The following is a 15,335-nucleotide window of genomic DNA, read 5'->3' on the forward strand; positions in this document are numbered from 1 at the left end:
AGCTAGTAGGGAGCTTAGTAAATATCTGGTTCAATTCTGTTTTAGAGAAGAACCTAATGTCTTAATTTTTTTTCTATGTGCATTGTTTCAGTATACATTACTCTCCATATTTGTCTAACCCTGTCTATCTATATTTTATCATTTTTCTTCATCTTCTAAAACAGATACTTATCCTTCACCTTTAAAATCTATGCTTCCTCCAAATATTCTTTCCTCTTGGGAAGGTATAACCCAGTTAGGCAGGTTCATAACATCAGAATCATCTTGATACTCATTCCTTTCCCTCACTCTCTCAATATCTAATCAGTTATCAAATATATAACATCTATCACTTTTTCTCACCTACCAACAAAATCATGAATTCCTGAAGGGCAGGGGTGGGACCTTGTTTTTCTATTGATGACCTATTCTTATTCTTATCCACCACAGGCATATTTAGCATGGTATCTTGCATATAGTAGACAGTGAAGAAAACTTTGATGATGGACTCCCTGTCCCAATCTTCTAATAATAGAAGTGAAGAGAAAGACAATTCAGACACAATCATAAAAGCATTCAGAAAGTATTTGGCCAAGAGATAGGAGATATTTTCCATTATGCTGTTTCCATGTGCCAGTTCACTTTTAGGTACTTTTATGGAATGCTTAAAGGAATTTTGGGTGTTTTCTTTTGGAGAACTGGTTTAAAAAGCCAAAGTTGGTTGTTTTCATTTGCTTCAGTTGTGTCTAATTCTTTGTGACCTAATCTGGGGTTTTCTTAGCAAAGACAATAAGTGGTTTTCCATTTCCTTCTCCAGCTCATTTTACAGGTGAGGAAACTGAGGTAAGCATGATTAAGTGACTTACTGAAGGTCCCACTGTTACTAAATATCTGAGGTAGGATTTGAACTTGGGTCTTCCTGATTCCAGGCCATGCATTTTATCTACAGTGCCATTTAGCTGCCTATAATCCAAGGTAATGGACTATCAAACCAAATAGTAACCAGCAGACCTCATTTGGGTCCATTTAACCTGAAACCCTTCATACATCTGCCAGTCTTCTGATAGTATGACCCTTGGGAAAAGTTTCCTTGTATTAAATTAAAATTCCTTGTGCTCCAGGTTCACCCCATTCCTAGTTGTTGTGTTGCCTGTTGTTACAATCCTTCATAATTTGCTATTTTTTCCCCTCTTTACTCCAGTCTCAAGTCTCCCCATGCCTTTTGAGTTCTTACTTTCCATCCTTTTATTAAGTGTAGTGGTTTGCTTCTAAATTAATATAATAATTCCAGATCATGGCCACCTCTTTTTAAAATAACAGTTATATATTTTTTCTATGCCACTCAGTTCAAATAGTAAGCTTTCATCTGTAATTGTATACACTTACAGTAAAATGGAATATTTGATCCCATGTTATTGTCCTATTATTGCATATTTTATAAGTATTATACTTGATTTTAGCCTTAGAAACATGGAAGCAAGTAAGGAAACTAAGCAATAAAGAAAAATGACGTTTAATATTTATATCAGAGGTTCTTAACCTTTTTTGTGCCATCGATCCCTTTGGAAGTCTGGTGAACTCTATGGATCCCTTTTGAGAATGTTTTAAAATACATAATATAAAATACATAGGATTACTAAAAAAACATTTTGAAATGCAGGTGTAAAAAAATGTTTGAAAAACTAAGTTCATTATAGACCATCAGTTAAGAACCCCTGATTTATAGTGACTTTCCTTCATTTAAGCTACTTGGTAGAGTAATACAAAGGGCATCACTGTAAGAAATTAGAAAGCATCAAAATCTCTTAGAAAACAGAAAAACTGTCATCAATTAAGACCTTTGAAAAATAGTCTCCCCAAATTGATGAGAATTATTTAACTTTGAGAAAGACCAGACAATCCTAACTGAAATGAAAGAGTACTCACGTGCCATTTCCTTTCCCCATAAAGAGGAAAGAGCTGCATGTTCACTTTGAAGACCAAAGTTCTGGAAAACATTTTACAGGATCCTTTTAATCTTATGAATCTTGCTCCTACCAGATTGGTGTACATGGATCTCAATGCCTCGCTATCGGCAAATGGAAATCTGCCAACACCTTTGCTTAATAATAAAGGTGCAGGGTAAGCAGGCAGACAATGAGAAATTTAATAAGAGCAACATTGCTTAATGTAACCAAGAACATGACTCTCAGAGAGGGTTTCTGGGTAGGAAAGATGAAAGTCCAAGAAGGAATAAATATGTTAAACAGGTTTTCTTTGTTTGGCAGCCCCATCAGTTATTGACTTATTTTCAATTCATTTTTGAAGGCTAGGAAGGGGCTTTCAGAACTATTTACTCGTGTGCCTTGATATGATTTTAGAAGCTCATTTTTTACAATGGCAGATACTATTATTATTTGAAATGATTGTATACCACTGAGAATAAGGTCAAAGACTGTCTAGTTTTACTTCTGCTAGGGTTTTCTTTTCACAGGGTATTTTTGTAGAATAAAAATTGGAAGGAGAAGATTAAAAAAACCTTTCCAAAATAAATCAGAAACATTCAAAACTTTTCTTATTCTTAAAAGTTGATTCTTGTCATGGCTTCTATACCTTGTATGTTATCATTTTCTTATACCTAGAAATCTTAGTTAGGGAATAAGGACCAAAATCATGCCAAAAAATTCATGAAATCAAATTAACTGAACATGTCAGAGGAACTTTATACCTCTACAATTTGTAGAAATCTAATATTAGAAGTTAATAGAGTAAAAGATTATATAAATTTAAATGAGTGGTCAGCTTAAAGGCAATTATCACTTCTTCCCCAATCTCAAAATTAGTTTCTGAAATAAAAGAATGTCATCCGTTTTGCAAGAGTAAGCCAGATTTATATTGGGCAAAGATGTGACAAGATCCTGAAAGTTGAAGGTCAGTAAGTATGCTGACAATCGTGCTATGCTGATTTATTGTAGGATTCTGAACTGCCTTTTCTCAAAGACACATACACGCGCGCACACACACATACACACACAAAATCAAGGTAAAACTCTGCAGGACGCCCACATGTGATGTGTCAGAGACTGCCTATCATAGTCCCTTTTGCCCTTTCTGGAAGAAATGAGTCAACATTGCACTGTTACTCTTGCCAGTCCTACAATATTAGCAACCAACGCCACCACCACTATTGCATGGGCAGATGTACTGAAACTGCTGAGAAAGCAAATGTCCTTCAGAGGATATAAATAATCTGAGTTCACTTGACAGAAGGCTATCAGGAGTGTGGTGTAATGGAAAGAAAATTCACTGGCTCTGGTATCAGAGAACCTAGTTTCAAATCTAACCTCAGTCATTTGTTTATCATTGTCTTGTAACCTTGGGCAAGGAACCTATCCTCCATTTTCAGTGTCCTCATCTATACAAGAGGGAATTGGATGAGATGGTCTCTGGGGTTCCTCTCAGCTCTATATCTATGATTCTGTAAATGGCACTATAGCTTCTCAGCTATTATAAATAATATATAGCTCAGAAAATGGGGATGGTGTTGAAGAGATTAACTTGTTATAAAAAATGTGAAATGTATTCATTTTGAGTGGAGGGACAGGAATGAGGTCTGGAAAAGACATAACTACTATTTTCTTTTAAAGTCATGATCATTGTCACATGGGTCAATGGGGATATGATTGGGAATGTAGACTCTAAGCCAGGGGTCGGCAACCTTTCTGGCTGTGAGAGCCATAAATGCCACATTTTTAAAAATGTAATTTCGTGAGAGCCGTACAGTGCTCACAGTGCGCTCCTGTAACAGCGCCTGAAAAAAAATTGACTTTATGGCTCCTGCAGAAAGAGCCATATCTGGCCCTCAAAAGAGCCAGATATGGCTCGAGAGCCATAGGTTGCCAACCCCTGCTCTAAGCAATCACCCTAATGCAAATATTAATAATATGGAAATAGGTTTTGATCAATTACATATGTAAAACTCAGTAGAATTGCTCATTGGCTACTGGGGTGGGAGGGTGGGAGGAGGCAAGGGAAAGAACATAAATCATGTAACCATGGAAAAATATTCTAAATTAATTATTTAAATAAAAATTTCAACCCCAAAATAAGTAAATAAATAAATTAATCTAATCTTCCAACAACAAACACAAAAAATCAGGATCATCAAAGAAGACAGAATGATTCCCTTTTTCATATAGATCTATCTACTAGGTTTCATTAAAATGGGGAAAGTAGAAAATCCTTTAAAGAGGAGTTGAAGGAAGTTGATAAGGCAGAATATCAAATGATTATGAGAGAGGAAAATATAAGTAGCCAAACATGGTCCACTCTTGACTTTATAGGATTATGATGAATCTAATAGATATTAATGAAATGTAATCTGATCTCTTGAAAACTTCAGAGTAAGAAATATCACTTGCATCTGTTTGCAATGCAGATTGTCCTAAGTAGTTAGAGTTTAAAGAGATTTTGAAGATCCTTAGTCTACTAACCTTTTCATTTCACAGAGAAGGAAACTGAGCATCATAGGGGGAATAACTGGCTTGCCTGAGATCACACAACTAACTAATCAGTAGCAGAACTAGGAATCCTAACAATTAAATCTTAGATCACATCACATGATGCATGTAATTGTTACCAAGACTATCTTCATTAGCTTTAAGTAGTTTGAGACAGAAAAAACAACCTTTCAACTTGTGTGGCAGTCTGAATATAGTAGCATAATAAGTCTTTGAAATATAACTGAATTTGCAATTTATTTTCTATCATCAGCACTTATAGCTTCACCCATCTGAAACCAGAGCCATTTGCGATGGCCAGGTACATGACAGTGCTTAAACCAATGACAAATGGAATGGCCCATGACTAAAACATCCCAATTCAATAGAAAGAGTTCTGCCATGATCAGGTATGTGATGGAAACATCAGTATCCAAAAGAATGCTAAAGTTAATTTGTAATTTCTAAGACTACTAGAGATATATAGGAAAAAATGAAAAGATTTTATCCTTAAATTTAGACATTATTTAACAGTCAACAGAGCTAGCTGACCTCTGACATCAAGGTACACATGCCACACTACCTGCATATTGAGATTAATGAATAGCAATCAGTTAAGATCAAGATCATTCTTTTTTTCGTCAGTATTTATCAAAAAAAAAGAGGAAATTATCCCCCTGTGGACATGAGTGAAAATCAGCTAATGGAAACATGAGAGAAACATGAGAGAAACAGTAAAGAATTTAAGGTTATTTCTCAAATGAGTGACTTCTTGTGTTTCAGTTTATGTTGAACAGTAAATGGACCCTTCAGTTACTCCTGGGCATTAGGTAGCTGACATATATTAATCAAGGCTTGACTTTTACAGTAACATAGCCTGGCAGAGTAAGTCCCCACTATTTGGCACTAAAATAAGTAAAATGTCAATTTTCAAGGGAGAAAGATGGTGCTTTCTGACCTATCACAGCAAAGTCTGATTTAATACTATTCCTCCATCCATTCATTTGTTCAACAAGTCTCCCAAAAGTGTTTGAGGTGAGTCAGTCACTGTGCAAGATGTTAAGAATACAAAGACAAAAAACAAAACACTTGTTGCCTTTGAGCAATGCACATCCTATTGGGCAGGAGAGACACAAATGTAACACAAATAAAGAAATATGAAGTAAATAGAAGGTCATTTGGAGTGTGATGGGCAGTAGTATCTGGAGGAATGAGAGAATTATCATTTAGGAAGCAGCGCTTCTGCTGAGCCTTAATAGAAACTTTGGATTAGAAGAGGCAGAATTAAGGAAGACATACATTCAGATATGGAGATAAAAGCACTTAAATTTGGTATTGATCTAGGATTAGGGTTGTAAATGGTTCACCAGGGCTTAAAATACACTGTAAACACAGAAATTCATGGTAGCTGTTTTTTTAAATAGGGTGAAAAACAAAATTTCTGACTTAATCTTTAAGAGAAGGGATTGATAGTTTTCTTAGCAAGATGGAAATTCCCTAATAGGGATGGTGAAAAAAATGAGAAAAGAATAAAAAATAAGCAATTAGGAAATGCCACCTTAAGAAGCTTGTCTAAGGAAGGAATATTATTTTACCCAACTATTAAACTACTTAATGTCTTTTCCTTATATTTTCTAATTTTACAGCTTTCTAGACAAGTTCTTTTTAAAGCTATATTGGAAACATCAGGAAAATCAAAAAAGGAAATAAACCTGCTATTGGAGGCAAAAAGGACAACAGGAAAGGTGGGAGGAGGAGCACCCCATTTCTATGGGCTGTGCTGTTCTTTTAAGGTGGCAGAGAAGCCATTTGGCTTCATTGCTGCCCAGCCTATAGGGAGCTGGTGTCCAAGGTTTTATGAGAATTCTCATTATCTTGTCAAAATTTTTTTGACCTACAAGAATATAGAAAAATATACGATGAATTCAGGGATGAAAGGGAATAGCTGCTTTAGCTAAATTACTTTCTTTTTTCCCCCCAACTTAGGGATTTTATCCTTTTTTTTCCATTTTGCTATTAGTAGGGTATTTTACTGCATTTTAGAGTCTACAAGTGTCTCACTGAATTCTAATCCCTAATCTGATTCATCAATCTAGTCTAGGCTAAACCTAGTTTAGAATAACAGAGAAAACAAAACGATTTAATTTGCATCTGGTTTATTTGCTAGAGAGAAAAATCACCAAACCTCAGGAGTTAAAAGGAACCTCAAATGCCATTTAATCCAAATGACACCAGAATAAGAACCTTTTTCTCAACAATTTAATTGTAAAAGTGGGTCTTGGTTTGAAGACTACCTGTGAGGAGAAATCGACTACCTCCAAATGTAGTTGATTAGGTGGGATAAATCTTAATTGTCAGAAAATTTTAACATATCAAGTACAAATTTGCTTCCTTTTCTACTTTTTACCCAGTCCTCCTAGTTTCTGCCACCTGGAGGCAAGTAGAATGGGTCAAATTCTTCTTTAAAAAATTAGTGGGGGGTAGCTAGGTAGTTCAATGGATTGAAAACCAGGGAGATGGGATGTCCTGGGTTCAAATCTAGATTCAGACACTTCCCAGCTGTGTGACCCTGGGTAAGTCACTTAAACCTCCTCTTCTGCCTTAGAACCATCTAAGACAGAAGGTAAAGGTTTTAAAATAAAAAAAAAAATAATGACATTGTGTTTTTGATATACTATAATCATTTCTCCATAGACTTTCATCCATCTCAATGAAATCTTTCCTCCTCCCCACCTTGTAAAAAAGAAAAATAGTCAAGCAAAACCACAAAAAGGACCATTTAAGCTGTGTCTGCCACATTCAGCACCCATAGTCAACTGATCTCTGGCTTCAGTATTAGTCATTGCATTTATTCTGAATTTAGGTGCTTTTTTGTGCTATTTTTATGAACACTATAATAGCAGTTATATAAATTATTCTCCTGGTTCTAGAGATGTCATTCTGTACCAGTTCATACATGTTTTCCCCAATTCCTCATATTTATTAATTTAATTTGCAATAACATTCAATTACATTAACATACAATAGGTTCTTCAATCTTTCTCAACTGACAGTCACTTTTTTTCCCCAAGCTTTTTTTTTTCAAAAATAACAAGTGCTGCAAAGAATATATATATATATATATAAAATCAAGTCCATTCTTTCCCCAAGGGTCAGGTCTTCAAATACTTAAAGGGAACTATCAGGTAGATACAGTAGAAAGACCATTGATAAGAAGTTTTATTACTATCTTAATAAATTTAATACGTATTTCTTTAAAAAAGAACTGGATATAACAGGGACCCATATTTGCTTATTTTTGTTGTTGTTCATTCATTCAGTGATACCCAACTATTCATGACTCCATGAACCAGGCCCTTCTAACTTTCACTATCTCCTGAAGTCTAGCCAAGCTCATGCTTGTTACTTCCATGACACTATCATCTCAGCCTTTGCTTTCCCCTTCTCCTTTTGCCTTCAATCTTTCATTACTCTAGGCAAGTCACTGAATCTATCTTTTTTTTTTTTTAAATCCTTAACTTCTGTGTATTTGCTCATTGGTGGAAGAGTGGTATGGGGGGCAATGGGGGTCAAGTGACTTGCCCAGGGTCACACAGCTAGGATGTGTCTGAGGCCAGATTTGAACCTAGGACCTCCCGTCTCTAGGCCTGGCTCTCAATCCACCGAGCTACCCAGCTGCCCCCTTAGTATTGATTTTTTAAAACCCGTATTATTAAATATTATTTTTGTTTTTTCTTTTCCAAATGACTAATATAACAACATCACTTTATATAATTCTTCATTACAAATCTATAGGATTTTCAGCTCCATTATGGCTTAAAAGACTAAGTTTGTGAACTTGTCAGGGATTTGATACCTTATTTATAACATTGTTTTTCTAAGAAAAATGTGTTTTGAATTTGAGATATCAAAAAAAGAATTGTGGCATAATCCATTAGTAATCTGTGAAAGGTGAATTGCCTATAAGGTAATTTTAACAAATTTCTTGCTGATTCAAAGATTATCTGCTCATCGATCTCATTTTTCCATAAATTGTCACTTTCAGTCTGTACCAGATTATTCTATTACTGGGTGAGTATTTAACCTGATTCAAACAAAGCATTAGATGGTTGTGAAATAAGAGGGGTAGAGACAAAAGGGACCAAGGAAAATTGTCATGACCTAGACTTGTCTAAAGCAAGATAGACCTTTAAAACCTGTTGTATTGCAGTCAACCATCCATAATGGACTTGAAGACTAGACCTCCCTCCTTTTTTTTTTTTTTTTTTTTTTTTTTTTTGCTTCAATGTCATGTCTCCATGGCTTAGGAAGTCCTTTAAATATAAGCAATGGTATGGTATGGTCCTTATCCCTACTCCACAAACTGTGTTTAAAGACCAATAGAAAAATAAAAGTATAGCTAATTTATTGTTAAGTTAAAGGTAAATAGAGGGCACATTGGATAGGGTGCTGGACTTGGAGTCAAGACTATCTGGGTTCAAATCCAGCCCCAGATACTTCCTAGCTGTGTGACTCTAAGAAAGTTACTTTTGAAAAACCTGTAGGCTAGTCAACTTTTTAATCAAGGGATTTATATAATATATTTCTTTTAATCTTCCACTTTTTCCTGTAGGCTGAGGAAATAAAGAATTCTGCCAGATGCATGACATTTTACTATTGTTCTTTCTGACACTTTCATACAGCACAATTAATGAAATTTGTAAATAAAAAATGAGGATCCAGGTCCTTTACTACTCAAATTTTTTTTTCTGCAAGTGAGGGAACTATTTGCCTCAGTTTCCTGTAAAAGAGGAATAATAATAGCAACTACCTGTTGTGAGAATAAAATGAGATTTTATTTATAACACTTTGTAAACTTTAAAATGTTATATCATTACTAGCTAATATTATTAGCATTATCAATTTTACCATTATTTAATACTTTTCTTAAAATTAGAATCTTGTTCTCAATGGTGTTGCTTCCCTTCTTTCCTAATCTATGTATATTACCAATGCCAATCTTCAAATCTGTTACTCTTTACAACTCTTCTTATTCCCTACCTTCTGTCCATTAGTCAGCCACTAAGTGCTCTCCTTTTCATTCTCATTGACTTCATCATCCTCATCCTCATCCTTACTAGAATAGTCTGAAACGTTTACCTCTGCATCTGTATTGTCATAAATAGAAATCAATCCTGAATATAAGTTGACTTCTTCTCCATGAGAAATACACATATACATATGCATTCCTCTAGATGTGTGAATATTTGTGTGTGTGTATGTGTGTGTGTATGGGCAAATGAATGTGTACATATATGTGTATTTCTAGGTGTACCTCATAATCCCTGATGAGTTCACAAACTTAAGACTTTTAAGCCAGCGTAAGGTTCAAATGATATTATATGTTAATTCCACTACAAGCTTTAAAGAGTTACATAAATATTAGTTATTAAGTTATAAGCATCATTACTTAAGCTCTACATATATTTTCTCAACAAAAATATGGGCCAATACTTAAAAAATATACAGTGAGGTTTAGTTATTATTTATAATATCATTGCAAATCCAACACTAAAAATTTCATAGAGAGATAAGAAATTTAATATTTATCCTTCAGAACTTTGGCATTTTTGCTTTGATCAGCTAGTATGTTTTCCCATTTTGTGGCCAATAGTGAAAAGTCCACTACCATACTAATGGAAATAACTTGGCTACATTATTACCGTTTCTCAATTGCATCCTTGCAAAAAGGATTTGGGCCAAGATGTTGCCAGAAATTCAGTGGAAGAGTAACTGAGATGCCACAAGAATTGCCACAGTCAAGTCTCACTTTTCAATTTTTGTTGAGAAGTTTTAAATTATGGTGGCACCTAGGATACTTTCAGTAATAAATAATGTTTGTTTACGGCTTCATTTGTTGGGGAATAGCCTAAGCAGATGTCTACTCAGACCCTTCCTTTCCTATTTGAAACTTCAACAATTATGTTTCTTGTAGCTGATGAGTAACAGTTGATTTTATAGGAAAAGCCTCATTTGTTAGAAGTTGGTAAAAAAAAAAAGACATTTTGGATTTGAATTAAGTGCAAATGATAATTGCTAATGTATTCAAGTTGGCAAATACTAAATAGAGCACATCCTGGAAAACAATTTCTTAGTCTCCTCATTTGCAAAAAAAAAATTTAATAGGAAGGGACCTGGATTCTTATTTTTTTCAAGAGCATCTTTCATTAATTGGGCCATATGAAACAATGTCAGAAAGAACAATAATAAAATGTGCATCTGGCAAAATTCTTTATTATCTCAGACTATAAGAAAAATGGAAGAGAAAAAGAAATATCATAGAAATTCATCAATAAAAAGTTGATCTACTGGTTTTTAAAAATTAAAATACCCTCTAACTTTAGGACTATAATCAATAAACAAATATTTATTGAGCCTTTGTTGTGAATAAGGCACTGTGCTGGTGAGAGTATATAAAATTACATGACATGATCTCTGCCTTCAGGGAATTTATAATCTAGTTGGGGAGAAAATATACACTCTGAAAAGCAGCGAATAGCACTGCTGTAACTCAGAATCCCTAAAGCTTAAGCTCAAATCCTCTGTCAATTGCTATCTGTGTAACCCTGGGCAAATCTCTTAACCTCTCTGAGCCCTCAGCATCCTCATCTGTAAAACAGAAATTGTACTTAATAAATGTCTCACAGTTGTTGGGAGGCTCAACTAAAACAATAACATCTGTGCTTTGCAAACTCTAAACTGCCATATAAGTGTTGATTTATTATTATTATTATTCCCCCCATTTATCTATTTATTATTTATCTATTTTTCTTACTCATTTAAAGTTTGAGATCATTTCAGTCCCAGGATTTCTAATCATTTGCTTTACTATATAAATCTATAAGGTAAAAAGGCAGGTGGATATAACAATAGAGCAAGCCTGAATGACAGAAAACAAAGATTCATATTCTCTTTGGACTTACAGTGACTGCATGACAACGGGCAAGCCACTTAACTCCTCAGTGTACTCTTTAGGCAATTTTCATAAGACTAGAAGAAGTTGCAGAGTAAATACTAAGCAAAAGGAATTTCTTTGCCTGCAATTTCCCTAAATCAATGAAATCTAAGGTCTAGTTTCTATGCATTATCTCTTAAGAACTAATATTATATGGTATCTTATGCTGTGAGTTATTTGAATTTATTAGTATAGACAATGTCATATAGGAGTTCTGAAAATAAATAGCTCAGGATAGGCTGGAGTTGGCGGTGAAGGCTTTTTGAAAGAGGTGGGAATTCAGGAGGGCCTGGAAAAATAGGCAGGAATTATATCTTGAGAAGAAAAGATAGCATTCTAGGTAAAGGGAGAATAATTAATAAAAGCAGAAAGATGTTGAAGTACGAGGTATTCCTCAGCAAAGAAATCAGAGATTAGTGGCAATAAAGATGGACAGTTTGGGATAGATTGTAGAAGGCTTTGATTCCTGGGATAAGCAATATGGACTCTATACAATAGGTCACAGGGAACTATTTAAGCCTATTGAGTCAAGGCCTGACAAGAGAAAACCACGATGTAGAGAGATTAATTGTTGACATAGACTAAAATAGATTGAAAAACAAAACTAATAACAGACAAAATGCCCTGAAGATTTGGGGCAGGAATCAATCAATAAACGACTCTGATTCCTTTCTAGTTCTTTCCTTCCTGTGTCTCCTTTTCTTGTTAGGGGTTGCTAACAGACCCAGAGAAGGAGGATTCTATTTGTGGGACGTCATAGTCAATGGGAAGTAACAGTGATGCAAAAATTAAATAGAAGTACAAAAATAAAATATTAAAACAAACAAAAACAATGAGTGACAGACAGTTCTGTACTGATAGATTAATAATTTTCATCTGCCATAACCCCGAAGTTTCACTGATCTCTTCCCTTTCACAGTTACTGAAGGAATATGCTATATCTCATATTAAAGTTCTTAACTTATTTTATTTCCTTGTATAGTTCCTTCAGATAGGGAGATGGAGGGCCATAGCAAAAAAGGACTTAAAAAAATAGCCAGAAAGGAGACAAGATTAATTCATAGTCTAGGAATGTGGAGCACTGGATATGCTGAGGTTTTCTTTGGCTATTTTGTTTAAAAGTTAACAATACCGTCCCTTTACTTTCAGTTCACATAAAGAAAGTAGTAAACAAACCCAAACATATATATGAGTATATTTAGTGCATTTTACATCTGTCTTTGATAAACAGAATATAGCTGTCCTATTGTAAAGTACTTTACAATTGATATCACGATTTTATGGTATAACATAAAAATCTAGCTCGAGAGAATAAGAGATAAGATGAATAAGTAAGTGTGACATCACTGTGGGCATCAAACTTACTAGTCTAGACTTTCAGTAAGTAGTTCATGGAAATGTCCATGGTGTATTCAAATTATAAAAGGAAATGGAGCCTTTCTAATGTAAAATGTGATTACCTGTGAATATGTGTATGTGTGTCTGTGTCTGTGTTATTCCATTTTGGTACTATGGGCTACTCGAAAATTCTGCTTTTTAGGAGGATTCTTGGATGGCCCAAATTTGGCTATACCAAGAAATAAATTCAGATTGTTTTGTCAGTTAGTGATGACTGCCTTAGAATCAGGAAGATTAGGACCTTACTACCTAAAATAGGAAGAATGTCAATGGAAGCTAATAAATGTTTCAAATTTATGAAAGGGGAAATAATTCATATATAATGCTGACTATGGTCATAATAATAACTAATATTTAAGGTTTGTAAAGTTCTTTTTGTATATAGAATCTCATTTGATCATTACAATAAACCTGTGAAATGGGTTCTATTATTATTCTTATTCTACAGGTAAGGAAATTGAGGCTGACTTGCCCAGTCACGCAACTAATAATTCTCTGAGATAGAATTTGAACTCAGGCTCTCCTGACTCCAAATTTAAAAATAACAAGAATATGCGTATTCATATATACAAAGAATTCTGACGAAGACATGGAAGAAGACACTGAAAAAATATGATAATCTTTGAAGTACTGAGTTTAACTACCTATATTATTGCTGAATGTTGTTCCAAAAAAATAAGTTTAAGAAAATTTTAATTAAAAAATGAAAAAGCATATATATGTATCTTAATGAAAAATAGTTTTCAGATAAACTACAAAGTACTTTATATCAAATGGTTTTATATTAAAAACAAATATCCATAATCATAAAGTATATACTCTGGGCTTAAAACAAGTCCATTTGGCCAACTAACATACTAAATATCAATGAGGGCAAAAGGCCATACATTTTGCTAAAATGGCTTCTATGTGGGTACCAGTAGAGTTCTGAATAAAAAACATTTTGTGCAACTACTTAAATGAGACTATAAACATTTTCTCCCAGGACCAAGTAAAGGCATCCAACTGGCTGAACCTTTCACTAACTTTACCTTAAGTATGATTACTTTGAATTCCTGATACTACACTTAGCCTTTTCTCTTAATTTGGAAATGTTTAATATCATCAAGTTCCACCAAATATTTAATAGAAGTTAGAGTATGAGGGATTGTATACGCTGGTGGGAAGATATTCCTTTCTGGTATAAGAAAATCTTCTAGTCCTCCCTCTGGAAATGAGGGAAATGATAGCAGTACTTTAAAGGTTTCTGGTTCTGCCCCTTCTACAACCTCCAGATCCCTCATGTTTGATACACATAAATGTGTCATGGCTTCCACACATCTCCACACCACTGTCCATGTCCTTCCTGTGGCCTACTTTTTGAAAGAGGAGAAAAACCCTTTAGGGAAAGGAAAATATTGGTGAGTCCTTGTCAATGGTGAGGGGTTACCTATGAAAAACAAGGAGTTTTTCCTTTGGAAAAATCAGACAGCTACAAGGATAAAGAGAAAGAAAGCAGTTATGAGTAAAAGATATAACAAGCACATGGTTCAGGAAGCAGAGAAACAAAAGCCAACAAGTGAAATACAGAGAGATGAGGTGTTTTTTATAATTCACTTGATTCTTAGGCAAAATGTATCAACTTCATTATATGAAAAATTAGTACTATATTAACAAATATAATATAGTAAACAAAAGTGTCTGAGATTATTCTCTTACCTGTCTACTTTCCCTTTGGGAGGATGATGAAGAGGAGGCACTTCTATGGGTTGGAGTGGAGGTTTTGTGAGCAGGGGATATGCCCTTTTCCTCTGAACTCATGGTTGCAGTGATAATCTATTCACAAGCACCAAAGACCATCCCAATCTAGTCAAGAAGATGAATTTTTCAGTCTTATTCCATTTTGCAGATCAGGTTTGATGTAAAAGGTCGTGGTGAGCTTTGAGGATAATCAAATCACCTAAAAATAAAAACAAAACAACCCATGGATAAGTAAGGCGATGTTCACTTTCTTAAAATGGTGTCAGACAATCAATCAACAAGTATATATTAAGCACATATATGCTAGATTCATTTTATGTCCTAGATTCTGAGACAAATATGAGACAATGAAATAGCTTCTACTTTTAAGAAGCTTAATTGTAGAAATAGGAAAAACTCAAACTACCATGAAAATCCTTTCCAGCTAACCTTAAAATAATGCCACAAAATGAATATTGAAGTGAAAGAACCAACAAGGAGACAGAATGAAACAAATTTCATGCAGAGAACAACTTGAAAGGTAGGCAGAGAGGGTCTGGTTCACTGGGGGGGAGGGGAGCAAAGCCAGCAGAGGGCTACACCAAGGAGTACCAGAGCAAACCAATAGTAAGCTCTCACCCCATACCCCACACCTACTGATCCAGGTTCTAAACCTAGACGCAAGCCAACATCAACACCCAGAGACACTGCCTAAGCCAGTAGCAGTGCAACCCCACACAGATGGGGTAAAGTTCCAGGCTCAAGAC

General features: G+C 34.7%; 1 protein-coding gene across 4 annotated transcripts in view; it reads right to left on the minus strand.

Annotated features, from left to right (window-relative positions):
- The window catches only part of OSBPL6 (oxysterol binding protein like 6), a 131,045-nt gene extending 116,299 nt beyond the window's left edge, over window positions 1–14,746 (minus strand). The window contains exon 1 of one of the 4 annotated variants that reach the window (XM_044669745.1): window positions 14,548–14,746. In XM_044669745.1, coding sequence (XP_044525680.1) covers window positions 14,548–14,649 — 102 coding nt within the window. In that variant the 5' untranslated portion in view covers window positions 14,650–14,746. The remainder of the gene's footprint in view (window positions 1–14,547) is intronic. The other 3 variants (XM_044669746.1, XM_044669748.1, XM_044669747.1) reach the window with 3 other exon arrangements.
- Window positions 14,747–15,335: the final 589 nt, after the last annotated feature.

This window comes from Gracilinanus agilis, chromosome 3 (assembly GCF_016433145.1).
Source record: "Gracilinanus agilis isolate LMUSP501 chromosome 3, AgileGrace, whole genome shotgun sequence".
In the NCBI taxonomy this organism is placed as follows: Eukaryota; Metazoa; Chordata; class Mammalia; order Didelphimorphia; family Didelphidae; genus Gracilinanus; species Gracilinanus agilis.